The following is an 18,425-nucleotide window of genomic DNA, read 5'->3' on the forward strand; positions in this document are numbered from 1 at the left end:
TCTTATTTCTAAATAGAAAGATGGAAATACTAGCAACTAAAGAGAAGGCTGTGACTGAAATTGTGACCTGTTGGATAGATAGGGAGTGGGATGGATATTCAAACTTCTCCTAAAAATTATGAAAAAAATGAACATTTCCATTGAAAGGAAAGCTAGATTTCATACATTAGTGAACCTGGTTTCCATTGCAGATAGTTTCAACCACTTAAACCAGCTTAAATTAGCTGTTGTTGCAATCTTCTATCTGAAGGGTATTTGGGAAGCAATAGAACTTATGAAAAGAAAACAAGGAGCATCTTAGGTAGCTATTTTCTGGAGAAGAATGTATGTAATAGGTGGGAGAAGTGAATGAGGTATGAAATTTTCTAAGCCATGATGACTTTTAGGAGTGCTGGAAATTGTCTAATGTGGTTAAATTATTAAACATGTATGTGAGGATGCCTATGAATCTAGAACCCTGTTACCTTTGTGCACAACATAGCTGTGCTGGTGTGTTGGAGTACTGAAGTGGAACAAGGACAGAGAAGCCAACTACAGACATAACCCTAACCCTTCACTCCCCAAATATAAAAGTTAAGGATTAACGGGTTTGGCTGACTAATAATAAAATGGTTTCTTAGAAACATTCCCAGTGATAGATTTGTTGGTTTCAGTACCTCCTGGAACAAAACATGTGTTGAGGTTCACTAGGGTCAGATGACAAGGTCAGTGGTGACAGAATTCAGGGTTAGAACTGGATTTTGAGAAACACCAGTTCATAGAGGATGTGAACTGTTAACAGACTCTCTAAAAAGCTAAATGCAACCGAGTTCTATTACATTTAAGGCAATGTAAATGGGCATTTTGGTTATGTTTCTTGGTAGGGAAGCTCCACCTTGTAATGAAGCATTGTGTTGAATCAGAATCCTGAAGGGAGAAGGAGGGGAGTGCAATGCATCATCCTGGGACACTCACATACTTGATGCCAAGCACCTAAGAATATGCACTGAGGAAAAAATAGGGACTGGTGTGGAGTTTGCACACTCTGAAAAGCATGTGTTGATGTTTGCAAAAAGCAAAGAAATATCTGTCTCACTGCACCTTTGTGTTGGGGGAATGGAAAAGGCAAGGAGGGTCTGGTTTAACAAGGAGGGTCTGTTTTAGATAAATCAAGAAGAAGGTTCCTAAGGATTTCAGAAAGATCTCTCTTAGTGCAGATCACAAGAAATTAGAGAGCTGGAAAAGACAGCACTTGGAAAACTTCAAAGTGAAAAAAGCAGCAATCCCTAGAAGCAGATAAGAACAGAGGAGGGGGCAGAACTATTTGCTCTGGCTTTGGATACCAGAAGGAGAGGCTTGAGCAAGCCAGAGGATTCTGAGAAAAAGAAACTGGGGTAGTGTGCAAAGCTGCAGCTGACTTTAACACAGGTAGGAGCATTGCATTTATTAATAGTTGCCTTTTTGGTTAGAATAAAATTGCGCTCACTGAGTTTGATGATGTTAAGCTATAACATGCCTTTCTACTTCCCAGTCAAACAAATTGTCTTGGTTGCTCTAGAAATCTTGAGACTTAGCTCTTTTAAGAAACTAAGGATAAATATTTCCATTGTACTTATAGATAACAACAAATTTCAGTTGTACTGCAGCCAGCATGTTTCTTCTAAATATAGCGAAGGATTTGCCATAGTTTATATAATTGCTTAGGCTTGACAAGGAGCCAGTACTAACAAATATGCTTTGATACTAATATGGTCAATCTCAAGTTCACTTGGCTTGGGAATATAAATACTGCAAAAAAGATGTATGAAATAGTGTAGCACAATTGCTGTAAAAAGTAGGCTGTACTTTGTGCAGTGGTGCAAGTCCTGCCTTGGTTGCAAAAGCACAAGAATGGCAGCTAAAGGGAAAAAAAGGACAGCAGTGTAAATCACTTTCTCCAAATCCCGTGAGGAATAGGGCTCTTCCAAATGTTGTCATCAGGTAGTTTTAACACTGTTATTTAAAGAAAATGAAAGATAATCTGTTCCACTTCTAGTTATTGGATTTCTCTTCCCACTCCATCTGTTCTGGTATCTTCTGTATGAAATCTAGAGAGATTCCTGTTGTTATTGCAAACTGTTAGAAATGCAGTATAGCTGCTAGGAGAATGAGAGTTTTTGTCTCTAAAATACTGAAATTCTAGTTTCTTATCTAGTTGTGCTTCTATCCTCCCCCAGCTGCTGTTATTTGTTCCCCACAATTTTGATATACTAAATGCAGAGATAATGGGAACAAGTATTAACACTGTTCTGTTGACTATTAATAGAGAATTATGAGAGACATATTTGGTATCAACTTTTCCATTGTTATCTTACATACTCTTCATATATGTGATATTATCATCCATAGTCTACATTTTTACCTTTTGAAATTAACATCCTTCAATCACAGGACACTGCAGAGAGAAAACAATCAGATAATCAGAGAAATATTAATAGTTCATGGAAGTTAAAATAATAAGTCAACCCCTAATATTTTAGTGAAGAAGGGTCTGATCTAATTAAGTTGAAGATGCAGGAAGGTTTATGTATTTACTTTTAGAATTCTTACATGAAATACACTTGAAATATATAGCTATACTTATTTTCTGATTATAAATGAACTATAAGTTATAATCAATATTATGCAAGTAAGTGATGGTTGACTTGCTAGATTGATTAAATGTCAGAACTTCCTCTCATTTAAATTTATTTTTGGTATTGACCTGGCTGGTGAAATCCTATGTGGATGTGAAATGTAGAAATGCCTCATTTCACATTACCTGGTTTTATACATCATCAGAATATGGAATTCAGGCAGCATACCTTCATAGAACATTAATTTAAGATGGATAATAATGGAAATACCAACTTCATGCTCAAGTGTACTGGAAATCATGTTTTAATTTGTAGGGAGACAATTATTCTCACAATCTTACATTTTTTTAGCTAAGTCATTCTTAAGCAGAAAGAACTTCAACCATACGATACTTAGATAATTTTTATGTTGCAGTGAAGTTGCATCAAAACGTTCTGGGTTTACTGAAACATCTGCTGAAAAAAATAGTTCTGCTGAGAAGCTTTTAACTCTACACAAGGTTTTGCTGCCTTTCCTTGTGGCTTTCAAAAAAAAAAAAAAAAGCCACATCTGAGGATTTACCCATTTTATTTGACAAACATGGAGGGGGGTTGTAGTTTGTACTTTTGAAATCTATTATTAAGCCAATAGAAGTACTTGAGTGATATCTGAATAATCTTTTAAGGGTTATGAATTCAGTGCACTCTCCAAATTTTATAAGATGTGTGTGTATCACTAGATCTGACAGCAATTGTATCAGCTCTCAAAGGAGCTGCATCTTCATTCATTACTGAGTGAGTTTGTACGGTGCCCTGGGGGCAGAGAAGTTGTTAGAATTCTTCTTACTGGTCACTGGGGGAGGGGATAAAGGGGTGCAGGATGCCAGGCTGTGGCAGGTTTCATATATGCTGGGCTTTTACTTCAAGTTATTTAAAAAAATTAATTGCCTGGGTAGTGATTTATGTCTTAGTATCATGTTAATTTGCCATTTGGGAAAATGTGTTGAATAAATGGTCTTATTTCTCCTTGACTACCCTGCTTTTGACAGACTGCAGTCCCTATGGGTATCATAAGTCTCATTTGTCATATTGCCATGTTTTAAGGAAGCAATGTTTGCTCTGCTGATTAAAGCCTGAAAGAAAAAAAAAATCAACAAAAATGCCACATTTATTCAGATTTCTTTTTATTTAAGAGGGGAGAATATTTTAAGACTCACCTCCATGAGTACTAGTACTGGAATACATCTGGAACTTTTTCCTTAAACATTTTTATATCAATGGCTGTTGTTCAGAAACTCAGAATTATTTTGCTTGAACTTAACTAGTTTTAGGAAGTTCATCTTGGACATAAACAGAAACACACGTTCTTTAATACCCATGTATACCTGTAACTAAACAAGCACACTTAGAAAATTTCTGAATCCTGTAAACAGAGAAGGAAAAAAGGTTAATGTCTATATTAAGTATTGGGAAAGATCTCAAGGGCTAATGTTATATAAATACCCAAACTAACTTGACAAATCTAATGACTTGAAAGTGATTTTTAACTTGTCATTTATGGTGAAACAAAGTGTAGCAAATGCAGGTACTTCTGGGGCATAATGCAATGTCGGCATCAGATACAATGGAAGAAAGCTGTAGGTTGTTGGTGTCTTTAATAAATTTCATTGTGTCCATCTTCCCATAAAGCAGCAAATAAAGAAGTGTAGGAAAGTCATGTGCAAGTTGGTGGGTTTTTTTTCATTGTGGTGGGCAAGGCATAGTCAGTAGAGCTGAAGAGATTTTTACTCAGTGTGAAAGCCTAGGTACTACTTCTGCCTCTAACCTCTTTCTAAAACTGGTTACTAAAGTAAGTATTTCTGATCATGTTCAAAAATTCCACTGGCAAATTAATAAACTCTGTTGAAACTGTAGGGTCCCAGAAGAAAAGCTTATAGTTGAACACATGCAGAATTATCTTGGAATCCTTTCAGGGAGCCATTTCAAATATGCCTTGCCTGGTTCTGTCTTCTGGAGCTCTGAAGCAAAGCACTGTAAATGGAGATGACAGTGTGAGGTCTAAAGGCAGGGTGGCTCTGCATGTGTGGTTGCAGCCCATAATGAATTCAGCCAATGTGGGCAAAACGAAAGAGACAACTTGTCATCCACCCCTGAAGGGAAACTGTTGGCTCAAGCTGTGTCTGAAAGGTGCTCTAAAAAGGTCAGGGGAGGTGAATGCCCAGAACTGACCCATGCCATCAGTGAAACAGCCAAATGTGGTTATTCTAGGCTGGTGTAGAGAGTAAGTTAGCTGAAAATGGTCAGATAATACAGGGATGAAAAAGCCAGCACAGCCTGTCAATAAACTGGAAACTCTCACTGAAATGTGTGTAAGTAGTGGTGAGCAGGAACAACTCAGTCACTGGCCCTTTGGAATTTTCCCAAATTCTGCCCATGGCACAAGTTAAAGGTAACCATGTACAATCTCAGGTAGATGTAAGTTTATCAGTTCACAGAAATTTGTCCACTTGATACTTTTATTCAGTCATGATAGCACTTCCACTGCTGTTGGTCTGAGTGTAGACTGCTTCCTTGGACTGGAGGATTAGAACATTGTAGTAACATATTTAGGTTATAGAAAAAGGGGATAAACTTGAGTATCATTTAGGTACTGAAGTATAATATACTCAAGATACTCAACTATATTTGTCTTTAGTGAAAACTTTGCAAGACCATGCTTCCAAGTCTAGAAAGTAATTTCATTAAGTATGCTGAAATTGTTCACAAAATGTGTTTTAGGTGACTAAAGTTTTGTGATGGAATTAGATTTTTTCATGTATTCTAATATCAATCCAATTCAGACAAATTAATGTGCAGGCATTACACCTTTTATTTTATTTTTTCCCTAATATATATATTTGTCAGTGATATGCAGTTATCTGCAGATTTGATAGAGTGAGGGTGAGAATCGATTTGGTCTTTGAGAGCAATGCCAGTGTAAAAATGTGCCCTGTTCTATTTATTTGATGATTTTAATATGAAGTGCTTCTACCTGTAAGCTTTGGTCATTTTTATCTGATTGTTCTTCCAGAGCCTTTCAAAGGTGGATCTGAAATTCAAACTTCTGTCAAAAAGGGTCTCTGGAATTTGATCGGCAATAGTTGAAGTAGTAAATTGGTGAATGGAATCAGACACATTCCTTATTAATGCCTCCACTAATCAGTCTGGCAGTGTGTATGTTTTCTATTCTGTCTAGATTCTGAATGTATCCTCCTGGTCTACAGGTCATACATTACTCTGGCAGCAGAAACACCATGGACTGCAAAGCTATAGACAGATTTCAAATGCCTTTGTTGAATAAAATGATCTATACATAGCCTGGGATTACAGACTATATTGTTTGCAAGAGAACGTTACTTTTTTTTTTTTTTTTAATCTTTTATGCCAATTATTTTCTATACCTTGCTTAAAGATGGCTTTAGAAACCTAGCTTAACTCTGATTTTAGTTGTCTCTATTCTGTTACACTTTTTCTGTAAAATTGAGTTAAAAATATGTAACCGTAGCTACATGAAAGTATGTATTTTATACATATCCTCTCTCTTTACCTCTGTAAAACAAGTTTTTTTGTTTTGTTTTATTTTTAATTCACGGATCTTTAATTGCTTATGAACTTCAAAGAGAAACTTAGAAGAAGTTAGATGATGGCATTCTCTGAGCTTTGGGTAATTGAATAAAGCATAGCTGCTTTTTGAATACAACTCTGAAATCCACATTATGTAAATCTACAGTTTCAGAACCAGCTAGTAGAAATAATCATCATTTTTACAGTTGAAAATATTTTCTTTGGCTAAGTTCTCTGACACATTGCTTTCCTGTTGATGCACTTTTTTCAATATGGATATGAAGACGAAACTATAGACAGGTTCTCTTTCAGCTCTTTGATGTTAGTGACTCCACTTGAATAAGCTTTGTCTTACAGTTAATTAAGCACAACTGTCAGTGAGTTTCATAGGTTTATGGAGAAACAAACCTTACTTTTATGACTTCATTGGAATTCAAGAAAGGTGGAAATATTCTGGGAGAGTGTCTCGAGTATTTTTTTCCTTTCAAGTTGTCCTTTTATTTGGGGTGGTTTTCATCAGTTCTCTCTCCATAGTTGTCAATGACCCATCTCTGTGCAATCATCACACTATTCCTGTAGAAGAAACACATTATAGCCTGCTATTCATCTGCTAGACTATAATATAGTGTTTACTGTGCTGCAGCTGTGATCAAAATGACTGTCTCACCATCATCTACAAAATCTGAGCTCAGGGCTAGTTAGAAATGTTTGGTTGTCCAAAATGCAGCCCCATCTGGCTTCTGAACTCAGCTTTCCTTTTGGATACTGCAAGTTGAGTTTGAAATTGTCTGTGGATGTGGGATGATGAGAAGAAAAGAAGGAAAATTTCTACTCTACCTTCAGTTTTTTGCATCCTGAACAGAAGGAAAGGGAAACCTCTCAATGGAAGACTCATAGCCAGGCAGTCCATGTGGATTTGCAAGTAGATGCAAATTATTTTATTTTATGGGAAAAGAGAGGGAAAATGTTTGTTTACTTTTCTGCTTTCTCCCACCTTCCGCCCCCTGCCTTCCTGACGGGGTTTATCAAGCTCAGATGACTTCTATGAGAAGCAGCTTAGGTATTGTGTGAGCTCTGCTTGAGATCAGAGAAACTCTTAAGGGGGCTGTTATGCTCCTGGCTGATGTGCTGGCCACCGGTGAGTGGGAGGAGGTAATTATGGAGAAATTCTGGCAGAGGTTGGAGAGGCAAAGAGTGACTCACCCTCCTGTGGAGGTGCAGAACACTTGTGTTTCAGTGCCTGCTCCAGTTGGTGTTGAATAATTTATTTGACTGAAGAAACTGAGAATTTTTTTCATTTTCATTTTTTATTTCAGTGAGGGAAATTTTGCTTGAAATCTATTGTGTGTGATTTCAGGGGGGAATAAGAATACTCCCACAGGCATAGCTGGGAGCTGTGTAGTAGGCACACTATTGAGTGGATAGGGCAGAGAGATAGTTAAAAATGGATATTTGGACATCTGTAACTTGCCATCCCTTTAGGGTCTTTCTGGGTAATGATTCTCAAGTGTATACAGAAAGACTTTCAGCATGGGGATTTCTGGAATGCTCTTGTTTGGAAAGAGAGATCTAGGTTCCAACTAAGAAAATGCTGGTTTATTACATGTAATGAGTTGTGTTCATTTCTGCACTGGGTGATTATTTAATTGTTGGTCATTTTCTAATACTTACCTTGCACTGCAATACAGAAGGAGTTTTTAAAAAATGTTAGGTGAAATGGTATTTGCTGATGCTTACTGTCAGAAAAGGAAAAAAACAAAAATGTAGCTTGCTGTTTAGGAACAAACCTGTATTTCAGCTTGCATGTATTGTCTGTGCTAGCTGATCTAATAGACAACCATGAATTGCAAAAGCATCTGACTTCCATGGGCACCCATCCTGGCCTTTTTGGCACAGAAGAGTTTTTCAGCTTTAGAAAGGATTTATTCTACCTGCCACTGTGATTTATATACCATATGTCTCCCCTTCAGCATCTGAGTATCCATGGCCATAGGGAAGTGCTCTGCCTCATCTGTAGTTTGTGGAAATAGATTTCTTTTAATGATATTAACTCCTACAGAGCCACTTTATTATCTCCCTGTATTATGTTTTCTTGGCAGTTTTTTCATCTATACTGTATGTGATGTGGAAAGGAGAATACTATGAATTCCTGGTTCTGTTTGCTCTTGGCAGGCACTGCTACACTTCCCACCCTTGTGCGTGCACCTACCTTGATGATGCAGCCTTCCCTGGATATCAAACCCTTTATGTCCTTCCCTATGGACAGCAGCTCTGCTGTTGGATTCTTCCCAAATTTTAACACAGTAAGTAAAGGTGTTTGCACATTTAGTTTCAGTGTTTGCTTTCCAGTTGCATTCTAATATCCAATATTGAAACTGCCTGAGAGCAGTGCATTGCTGACACAGTTCTAGGGAATCTTTTTTGTCTGTGCTACCATGGTTGCTGTTCCTTTGTGCGAAGGGCTTGGAGTGGTACCCAACCTTCCCAATGTCAATGGGGCTGATCCTTTTTTAAGTTGGTCCATTGGGGTGGTGTTTGCACATAAAAAAAAAAAACAAAAAAAAAAAAAACAAACATGACAGAGGCTTGATAAGTGATAGAGTATTTCTGAGCTTTTGTCTGGGCATGTGCATCTCCATGTGCTGTAAAAGAAAGAAAAAGGGAAAGGTAGTGGAAAAAGAGGTATGAGAGGGAAGACCTAGATCCTCCACTGACATGTATCAAGCTAAGTCTGTTACAGCCAGAGAAGGAACTGGAGGATCCTCTTAATTCTGTGTCATGAGAAGTCTAAAATTGTACAGTCATCAAATGTGAAAGATGTGAACCTGCTACTTTTAGTTTATGATAAAGTATCCTGGGATTTTGGAGGAAAAAAAAAAAAAAAGCTTCTGTACTTCTCCATGTTTATCGGAGAAGAAGGAACAAAAATACTCTTTTCTACAGTTCTCACCTCTGTAACAGCTCATCAAATGTTTCTGACTATTATCAGGATGCTTTTTGGCTATTGCACTTTATCCTTTGTTTATTTCCTTATTCTCTTAAATACCTTGAGTCCACCAAAACAAATACTTCCCATGTTGCTACTCAGATTTTCATGTGGGGAGGTAATTCAGCATGGAATGAGTTGGCAAATAGTAAAGCTTATAGCAATAGGAAGGAAACTGCTCTGGGTCATTTCTGCCAAGTCACTGAGTACAATCTGTTCATATGTGACCGTTGCCTGAACTGTGCAGCATCACACTTGTCACTGCAATGAGGGGGAGGGGGAGAGTGTGGAAAGGGAAGCAGCATCACCACCACCAGACAGTGATCAGCTGAACCACTGCCAAGTGTTTCCTTTCACAAACTCACCTTGTGTCTGAAGTTAAAAGAGCAAGAGGATTTTTTTCTTCATGATTTGCTGACAGGCCTTGTGCTACAGCACACTGTGCTGTGGAGTGTTTATGAGGTATCATACCAGCCAGTTTCTTTCAAATGTCAGCGGCCAAAGCATATTATAAACAGTAGCAAATATTACTAGTTCACTGGAAAATGTATGTGAGAAAACTGTGCATTTGTGACTGAGATGTGGAGATGTGCACGTTGGGGTTGGGAGAATGTACATGTGTGTGTACAAAGAGATAAAAGACAAAAAAATATCCAGGTGTGTTTAAAATACCAAAGCTCAATGCAATTTTTAAAAAGCAGTGTGTCATTCTTATCTGCTAGATGTGATGCAATACATACTAGTTTTCCATCCTCTTTCTGATACATTTGAGAATTTTGTCATTGATTTGTATGCTTTCCAGTTGAACTGGTTTTATAGGTGAGCTTTTTCACAAAACTGTACATAAAGATGTGAAGAACTTTTTCTTCAGGGATGATATAATTGTAGAGTCAAACAAAATTGTTTGTTTACTTGGTGGTATTCTTGAATTTCTAAGTTGCAGTAGCCTCCAGAGACAGCTTAATTTGAATATTTAGATAGTTTTTGCCTCTATGTACTAGCTTACACTTATCTGTTACATTCTACTTGCCCAGTTCCTGAAGTGTTTGTCCTTCACACCTGTCATTCCTCTCCAAACTTTTATAGGTTTGATTTTTTAAAAAAGAGGCCTGGAATAATAAAAAAATATTGTTGACTCAGTCTACTTCTTCCCTTGGAATTCTTTATAATTATATAAAATCATGCTGCTATGAACCACAGACACTGCCTGTCCTGTCTTTTTTGAGGAACAGTGGTTCAGTGCTACTCTATCTCTAATTCACAGGCTTTGCCATTTATCTTGCAAGTATTGATTTTCAGTCTTCTACAATGGACTTTAAAACTCATTGGAAAACTAAATCATTCATGGTTATCTATTTACAGGCACAGTGAATGCCAGCTGTCATGCCCCTCCTTTCTTTTTGACTTAGCACAACCTTTCTGAATGCAAATTTCTGTGTTTGTGTATATATAATCTATTTTTCTTTTTCAGTGTAAAGTGGTGAGGGCAGTCTGTAAAGGTTTGCAAAAAGCCTTTTTCCAGAAGATCACTTTGAGTGAGTAGAAGTTAAATCCCGTTGACACATAATGTGTGTGCCATCCAGAGTGCCATAGTTTTTCATCTTGTGCAGGAACAGAATATTAGAAGAGCTTTTTGTCTTTTTCCCCCCAAAAAATCCATCATTTGCCTTATGGATCAGTCAAGAAATCTGTCACTTCACTCACAACAGGACTTGTCAAGGACTGCAGACAGTGAAGCCTCTAGTGCACAGCACTCATCTCTGCTTTCAGAGATTTCAGGGCCACCTCTCATGCTTGCATGGGAAGGTGGCAAAAAGAAATGTGTTCTCTAGAGAAAACTTCTTTAGATCCACCTGTTCATTTTCAGCAGCAGTTAGATATAGAGGCATATTCCTAAACTTTGCCAGGAGGTAATTTCTGAATTAATTTCAGCCACCTGAAAAAAAAATCTTCTGCTTAGGAGCTTGATACTGTAACTACCAGGGCAGGAAAAACAAGTTAAAATGTATTTATTACAAACATGTTTAAAGGAACACCTCCTACAGTGTTTCTAGAATCTTAAAATCTGGGGTAAACCCTTTCTTACATAGTTAACTTTGACAGTTTTCAATTCTGAAAATGTCTATGATGCTCCAGATGAAACATCAATGTTCTCTTGTTGTCTGTGAAAATGTTCTGATCACTTGTTTCTCGCCACATGGGGTATTTTCAAATGAAGCTCTGAGAAGGCCTTGATATTTTCAAAGAAAGATGTACCCCAAGTATATCTTATTTTAATGATGGAATTGTGACTTAGTTTAAAATGCCTTCATTCTGTTTCTCCTAAACATATTAATAGTTCTTAAAATGCTGTGAATCTGTGTATAGTACTTACCAATTCACACCCCAATTAAATTTGTCTTTATTCCTTAGGAACTGCTTATTATATAGAAAAAAATCACTGGGGAGTGATTGCACTATCTCCTTGATTATATACCTTTGTTCCTCAGCAAGGGTGCCTTTTTCTTTCCAAAGGTCAACCAGAAAGGGATCTTCTAAGGGCAGAATGAAAAGTTCCAAATATTACAGAATATGTGCTCTCTTTTTTCCTGGTCATTTCACAGCACCAGCAAATAGTTTTGTCAGAACAGGACAGGCACAGCCTGTTGCAGCCAAAACCTGAGTTGTTGCATAGAAGGACAAACCCTCAAAACTGCTGCAGCAGCGGATCCAAAGGTGACATCATCTTTGCCCTGGCATCAAGTTCTAAAAACTCTTCCTCATTTATTCATACCTCTCAGTCTGAAATGCATGACTTCAATCAAATTCTCAACTGGTATTACTTTAAACGTCCTTGTTTTTATACCTGTCATGGTTTAATGCTGGCCTGGCAATTAACCGAATGACAGAGGTTCTCTATTAATCACCCACCCTTTATAAAAGATTGAGAATAAGGGAGAGAAACTTATGGGCTGGAAACTAAACTACACAACTTTAATGAAACAGTAATTATGAAAAAAGGAAAAATTATTAAATATATACAAATATACAGAAAAAACAATATCACATTTCTCCCCCTTTTCCCCCAATAACTCTCATGTCACCACTGAGGCTGCAGGGCAGCCCTGGGAAAGTCCAGGCTGGACTCCCGGAGTTGGCAGCAGTCAGGAGCTAGGGGCAGGAACACACAGATTCAGGCTGGCACAGATCAGGACCACAGGCAGATGAACAGATGGAATCCTCCCAGGATGCTGAAGCAAACAGGAAGAGGTGAAGAAGGGCAAAAGGGAAAGGTGAAGGCAAAGAGCAAAGGGATTTGACCCTCATGATCTCTCAAATTTATACTGAGTATGGTGCATATGGGATGTAATACTCGAGTCAATTTTGGTTATTTGTCTTATCGTCCCTAAAGGGGGGTTGCAGGTGTGACCTCTCTACTCCTTTTCTCTTTCTGGAGCATAAGATGTTCCTCAGAACTGAGTAGTGGCCTTGGTTTTGCATGCCATTCTCTATCTGTAACTAAAAACATGGAGCATTAGCAGTCTTAGAAGCAGACACTCACTGAGAAACTTGCCATTAATTTCAGCAAGTGCAGCCACTTGCAAGAGGCTTAGCTGAAAGCAGAATTAAAAGACAAAAAATTAGCTCTATCTGGGCCGAAACCAGGACAATACCCGGAGGGGAGACAGCTGTACAGGAACTTCCTTAACTGGTACCTCCAATTTGTGATGGATATCTACAAAAATGTATTGTGTAAGCAGAGCTCTTTTTAACATGCTAAAATTACTCTAGTGATTAATTAGCATGGAACATCTTGCACATTGTTTGCATGAAAAGATCTATAAGACTTCGAAGTCAATCGCATAAAGTCAGTGGAAATTGAAGATTACTATGATCCCCATTGTTTTATTGTAATCTTGAATTTTAAACTTGCTGACTTCCACCACACAGCTTCACCTTGTGTACCATTCTTTTTCTAGACCTCCCTGATTCTTTGTCTTATGTCATCCATCTTGAATGAAGAAAGGATGCTTTGTGATCACACTATGAAAGGTCACATCATGCTCTTGCATGCATTTACATGGCTGAAAGCTGGGATTTATCTTGCAAGGCAAACTTGATGATCACTGTCTGTATCTCTCTATAAAGGATGTATACTCCCCAGGAAAAAAATTGCAAAACATTATACCCTCTCCTGAAATGAGAGCAGCACCACATGATTCAAATTTAGTCAAAGTAGTACAACCACAGAACCATCACTCTGCACAAAAGCAGTATCAGCAACTTCTCAGATTCTATCACCATAGAAAGTAATCAGCAATTCATATGCTTCCTTCTGCGTTTGCTACAGCCTCAAGGGTAATCAAAGATTATAGCATCTCTTGCAGCTTTCACATTAGTGAAATATTTTCTATTTAACTAGCCCATGATTGGTCTCTAAATGCAGGTTCGTACCCTCATATTTCCGAGGACACATGGGTTAATGTGGCCTAGTTACTGCTTCAGTGTTTATCTCTCTTCAAGTAGGTTTATGCTGATTCTTTATATTAGAGTTCCCTCCATCCCCTTGTGAAGTGGACCAGAAGTATTTTACATCTGCCAGTGAAGGTGAGCCAGCTGGAATGGGTCACAGGAAGAGAAAGAAGAGCCGACTAGTAACTCAGAAATCTCTGTCTCTTCTCCAGAATTAGACTGTCCTGGCCTAAGTATCCCGGGCCTACCCCCAAGACAGCTACTGGAAGGCAATAATTTGGTTTTTTCCTCTTCTGCATTTTCATTTTTGTCCCTCATTTTTATTTGCTACCTATCCAGTTCTCATTTGAAGAGCCAAGTAATCAGCCAAGGCAGAAGCAGAGGTCTGCAGATAAGAGCGCAGGGCACTCATATCGCCAGATTCCCTCCTCCTTCTGTGCCAAGTTCCACTTCTGCACTTGGCACAGCATTTCAGGAGCTTGTTCTTTCCTTAGCAGAGTCTGTATTCAGCCACTTAATGCCCTGCTGCAGTGCCAAAGTATGCTCTGGAGCTCCAGGTTGTGTACAGGAGGAGCAAATTACAGATGGAGCCAACTGGGTGTTGCCAACCTCTTATCTATGATACTCATTCTCTAAGTAGCCTGTCCATGTGCTGTGATTTCCCTTTTTTCCTTCTCTGAAGTGCTGGAGGGAAGTGACTTGCTCTGCTTCTCTCCCTCTAAAAGACTCTGCTCCAGAGAGCAGGTGAAGTTTTGCAGGAGCTCTGCTTTGCACTCATTAACAGCATAAAAAAGGAAATTGAAGCAATTAACTTGGAGATGTGTTCTTCAGTTGTTTTTTTTTTTTTTTTTTTTAAATCAAGGAATGGCAAGATTTTTTTTCTTACAGATGTTTTATAACCTTTTTTATAATCATACAGGCACAAAAGGCACTTAAGGTTTGCCTTCTAGTCCTGTGTTGAGCACTAAAAACAATCCTATTTCACTTTTAGTTATGATAGATATAGTAGTTTGTATTTGCCAAGTCATATACAGTATCACCCAATCAGCCTGGTACCTTCTCTAAAAGACAATAAAAGGTGTTTTCCCAGATACTTACAGCTGAGGAAATTAGTGCTTCAGGAACAACACAAGACCAAATGCTGACACCACAGACCTCTGCTCAATGGCCAGTCTGCTGTCTCCTCTGATTCTCTCTTCTCACAGAACTTGGCTGCAAAGCCCCTTTAGCCTCCATATCTTTCTCTTTGCAGTCTCCTGTAGTCCCTGTTCTTTGTGTTCTTAGGGTCTGTGCACCAACCCAGGAATTCCCCCTTTTCTTTCTATGGTGCAGACCAGCAGAGACCTCTTTCAACTGTGGTAGCAGTTCTTGGGAAAATTCTTTGCAGCCATTGGAGACCCTGAAAAATGCCTTTTTAAGGTGGTATATTTTCCCCACAAAATGTGTGCCATTTCAACTGAAGCTTTTAAAAAAAAAAAAAATAAAAAAATGTGAGCTTGCAGCAAATAACTGGTGAGGTACACTGAGTGATATGGGGAAAAAAACCCAAACTGCTGCCAGAAGCAGGGATTCATCAATCAGTCTTTGACAGCTTTTACAATTTGTGATATTTTAACATAAAGATGTAGCTTCCCAGGAATATCTTCAAAAAATAAATTTTTGCAAAATCACCAGTAGGCGACAGGTGGATTGGACTAGATGATCTTTTGAGGTCCCTTTCAACCTCTAACTTTCTCTGATTTCTGTGATTGAAGGCAATTACTTTTATGCCTTTTAATCCTTTACAGAAAGCTTGGACTTAGCATCTCCGATGCTTCAGGAATATTTAATTTCTTTTACTGGTCACCACAGGGAAAAGAGAGGAAGTCTTTACCTTCATCAAATTGCTTTCTTCCCAAGTTAGTAATATGTTCATGGCACTGGAAAGATGGGTAAAGGGAGAAGGTTTTTAGCTGTAAATACTGTGGGCACTAGACCACTGATGGTCGTTTTGCAAATAGACTGCAAAAAAAAAAAAACAAACATCTCCCCTCAAAGCAAGCTGCTACAGAATTGCAGTTTAATACAAAAATGGCACATGTGCTGGTCCACTGTGCTTATAAAGATTTTGCTAGTTTTTAATTACAAGTCTTCTGCTAAGCAAAATCCTAGAGCACCTTTAGAGAAAACTGCTTCTCCATGTGTCAGATGAATACAGAAGTGGCTGCTTTTACAGAATCTGGACTGTACATGGCTGGCTTTCCTGCCTTCCCTTAGACCTTCATCATATTGTTCTCTGAGAAGCTAAGAATTGATGTAAAAACTAATAATATACATTAAGAATATAACTAAGAATTTATTCTTTCTTTCTCAGTGTGTATACAGCTAGTGGTCTAATCATGATACAATTTTATGACAATTTAAAAGTACTATATGACAATTTTAAGTCTGTGAAACCTGTCTTTCTTTAGCATATCTGAAAATCAATGATACACTGAAGCACTGAGCAGCTTATTTCAACTACAAGATCAAGACTGATTTAAGATCTGTGCCTTTCAAACCACCTTCTTTGTGCTCAATATGTCTGGTCTCAGAGCAGAGTTATCACAAACTTCAACTTCTTCCCCAAGTTAACACTAGGGAAAGAAGATTCTTTCTTCCACACGTATTTTTAAGAAGAGACAGGTTTCTATCTTGCGTTGTGTCTCATTTACTTAGATTTAAAGAAAAAAAGCCAACAACAAACTACCAAACAAACAAACAAACAAAAACCCAACAGACTTTGACACTACATTAGGTCTCAGGACAGGTTTAATTAGAAATGGAATGTCACTTTACAGGTTCTTGTCTAAACACAGTGCTTTTTAATTAAAAGTATTGTAAAGGTTGCTTGTTTAGTATGTGGTACTGATAGAAAAAAAAAAAAACAGTACAAAAAAACCAAAACCCAAAACCAAACAAAACCCCACAACAATAGCAACAAAACCAAAAACCAGCCCAGCAACATTATTGTTGATATTTAAGCAAATGAAGCCTATTATTTCTTACTATGAGATGTAGATGACAGCTGTCAGCTAGCATACGTATACAATTATCAGTTTTAATTTTCTTCTAACATATATTCAGATATTTTATACATTTATATTCAAATATATATGCAAACATATAATTTATCATACTTTTAGATTTTGCTTTCAGTATGACATTAATTAATTACAGAAATATAGACACTTCTTGTGTCTCTTCTCTCCTGTTCACAGAATTACTCAAGGCCATGAATTTGTCCCTAACATCTCTTTGTACAGTCCAGAACTGTAGAAGAAATTCAAATGTACCTAATCAGGTACGTTCATGTTCCTGGTGTTCTGGAGCAGGCCAGGAGCAAGAAAACTATCAGCAAAACTTATGAGTAGACCTTTGAGAAGAAAAGGGTCATATCTATGGATCATCTCTAAGATTAAAGCAAAATCAGAAATATTGTTTGCCCCATATTTTATCTAGGCAGCTTTCCTGACTACAAACTCCTAGGCTTGAGTCTTTTGCCAGGATTCTGCCAGAAGGTATTTTTTCATATTATTTTATCTATTCATAATATTTTATTGTCAAATGGTAATAGGTAACGTAGCAAGAACAGCTTTGCTCTCAGAGCATGTTATTGTTTTGATTTTCAGCAAGTCTCAAACTAGTATGTTTTTATTTTTTGCTAGATCTGGAGCCAAGATGATTTTGGTAGTGTTTTTTTGCTTAGCTGAACACAGCCGAGTGTTCTCAAAAACAACAGCTTTAATAATAAATAACAGAAATATAGGATCTTCCATAAGATTATTTTGAACTGCTGTAAACATGCTATTTGAACCTTTCAGCCTTTTTGTGAGGTTACGAATATTTTTATACCTGTTTTACATATGAATAATGTAAGGTTCAGGTGAAGTGGCTCACAAAGAGTTAAACTTGTGAGCCACAACTTCATGTGAGCCATGAAGGGAAGAGAGGAAGGGAACTTGTCATATTCCTTTAATATTTGTTTAACCGTTGAGTTTGTACTATACTTTCATTATTCTTTATTCTTTTTATTCTTTATTCTTCTTTACAGTAGAGGAGTAATCTGGATGGATTAAAAAAGAAACTGCTGATTTAAAGCTGACAATATAGTATAAAGAAAAGCATTAAAACTCATATACTTTCTTCTCTCCTTATTCTTGATTTGCTTGGAAGGGCATTCTCATTTATAACAAAATATTTTCAGTAGTTTTCTGTTTCTGTGTTTTACCTACAGAAATCTCCAATTTTAACTGGAGCAGGAAATTCAACATTTCTCTGTCATATTGGTTAAATTTATTGTTGCTGTTTACATTAGAAACACAATCCTTTTCTGTATTTATACCCTCAATTCACAATAAGTCTTATCTGAAACTGAGGCCAGATTCAGATTTTTTTTTCCTGTGGTGTCTCACCAATTCTTTCTTTCTCTGGGCTAGGTCTTTCTACAGGTATCAAATAATAAATTTTCATAATATTTTCCATACCAAGCAGTGGTATTGAACTTTTAGACACTCTTTCTAAGGCTTTCATAACTATGATTTTCTAATCCAGAAATTATTTTTAAGGTGCTGTGTGTATATATATATATATATATATATATATATATATATATATATATCCCCATGGATGAAGGGAAAGAAGGGCAGAGGAAAAATATTCCCGGCATTGAAAAAAAAAAAAAAAAATGTGTCTTCTCAATTCTCTTTCGACCTCTGTGCTTAATTGTATGCTTAATATTATACTTAGAGATGAGAGGGGAGGGAGAGATTAGAGTTGTTTAGCGGATTTTT

At 37.4% G+C, this 18,425-nt stretch overlaps 1 protein-coding gene across 9 annotated transcripts in view; it reads left to right on the forward strand.

Annotated features, from left to right (window-relative positions):
- Positions 1-18,425, forward strand: part of ZNF385B (zinc finger protein 385B) — a 161,428-nt gene that overhangs the window by 97,833 nt on the left and 45,170 nt on the right. For 7 of the 9 annotated variants that reach the window (XM_071747208.1, XM_071747211.1, XM_071747212.1 and 4 more), the window contains one exon: positions 8,349-8,479. The exons of 1 other annotated variant lie outside the window; for it this stretch is intronic. In XM_071747208.1, coding sequence (XP_071603309.1) covers positions 8,349-8,479 — 131 coding nt within the window. Of the gene's footprint in view, positions 1-8,348; positions 8,480-10,633; positions 10,698-18,425 lie in introns of those variants that run through there. One more of the 9 variants, XM_071747217.1, reaches the window with a different exon arrangement.

This window comes from Heliangelus exortis, chromosome 6 (assembly GCF_036169615.1).
Source record: "Heliangelus exortis chromosome 6, bHelExo1.hap1, whole genome shotgun sequence".
NCBI lineage: Eukaryota > Metazoa > Chordata > Aves > Apodiformes > Trochilidae > Heliangelus > Heliangelus exortis.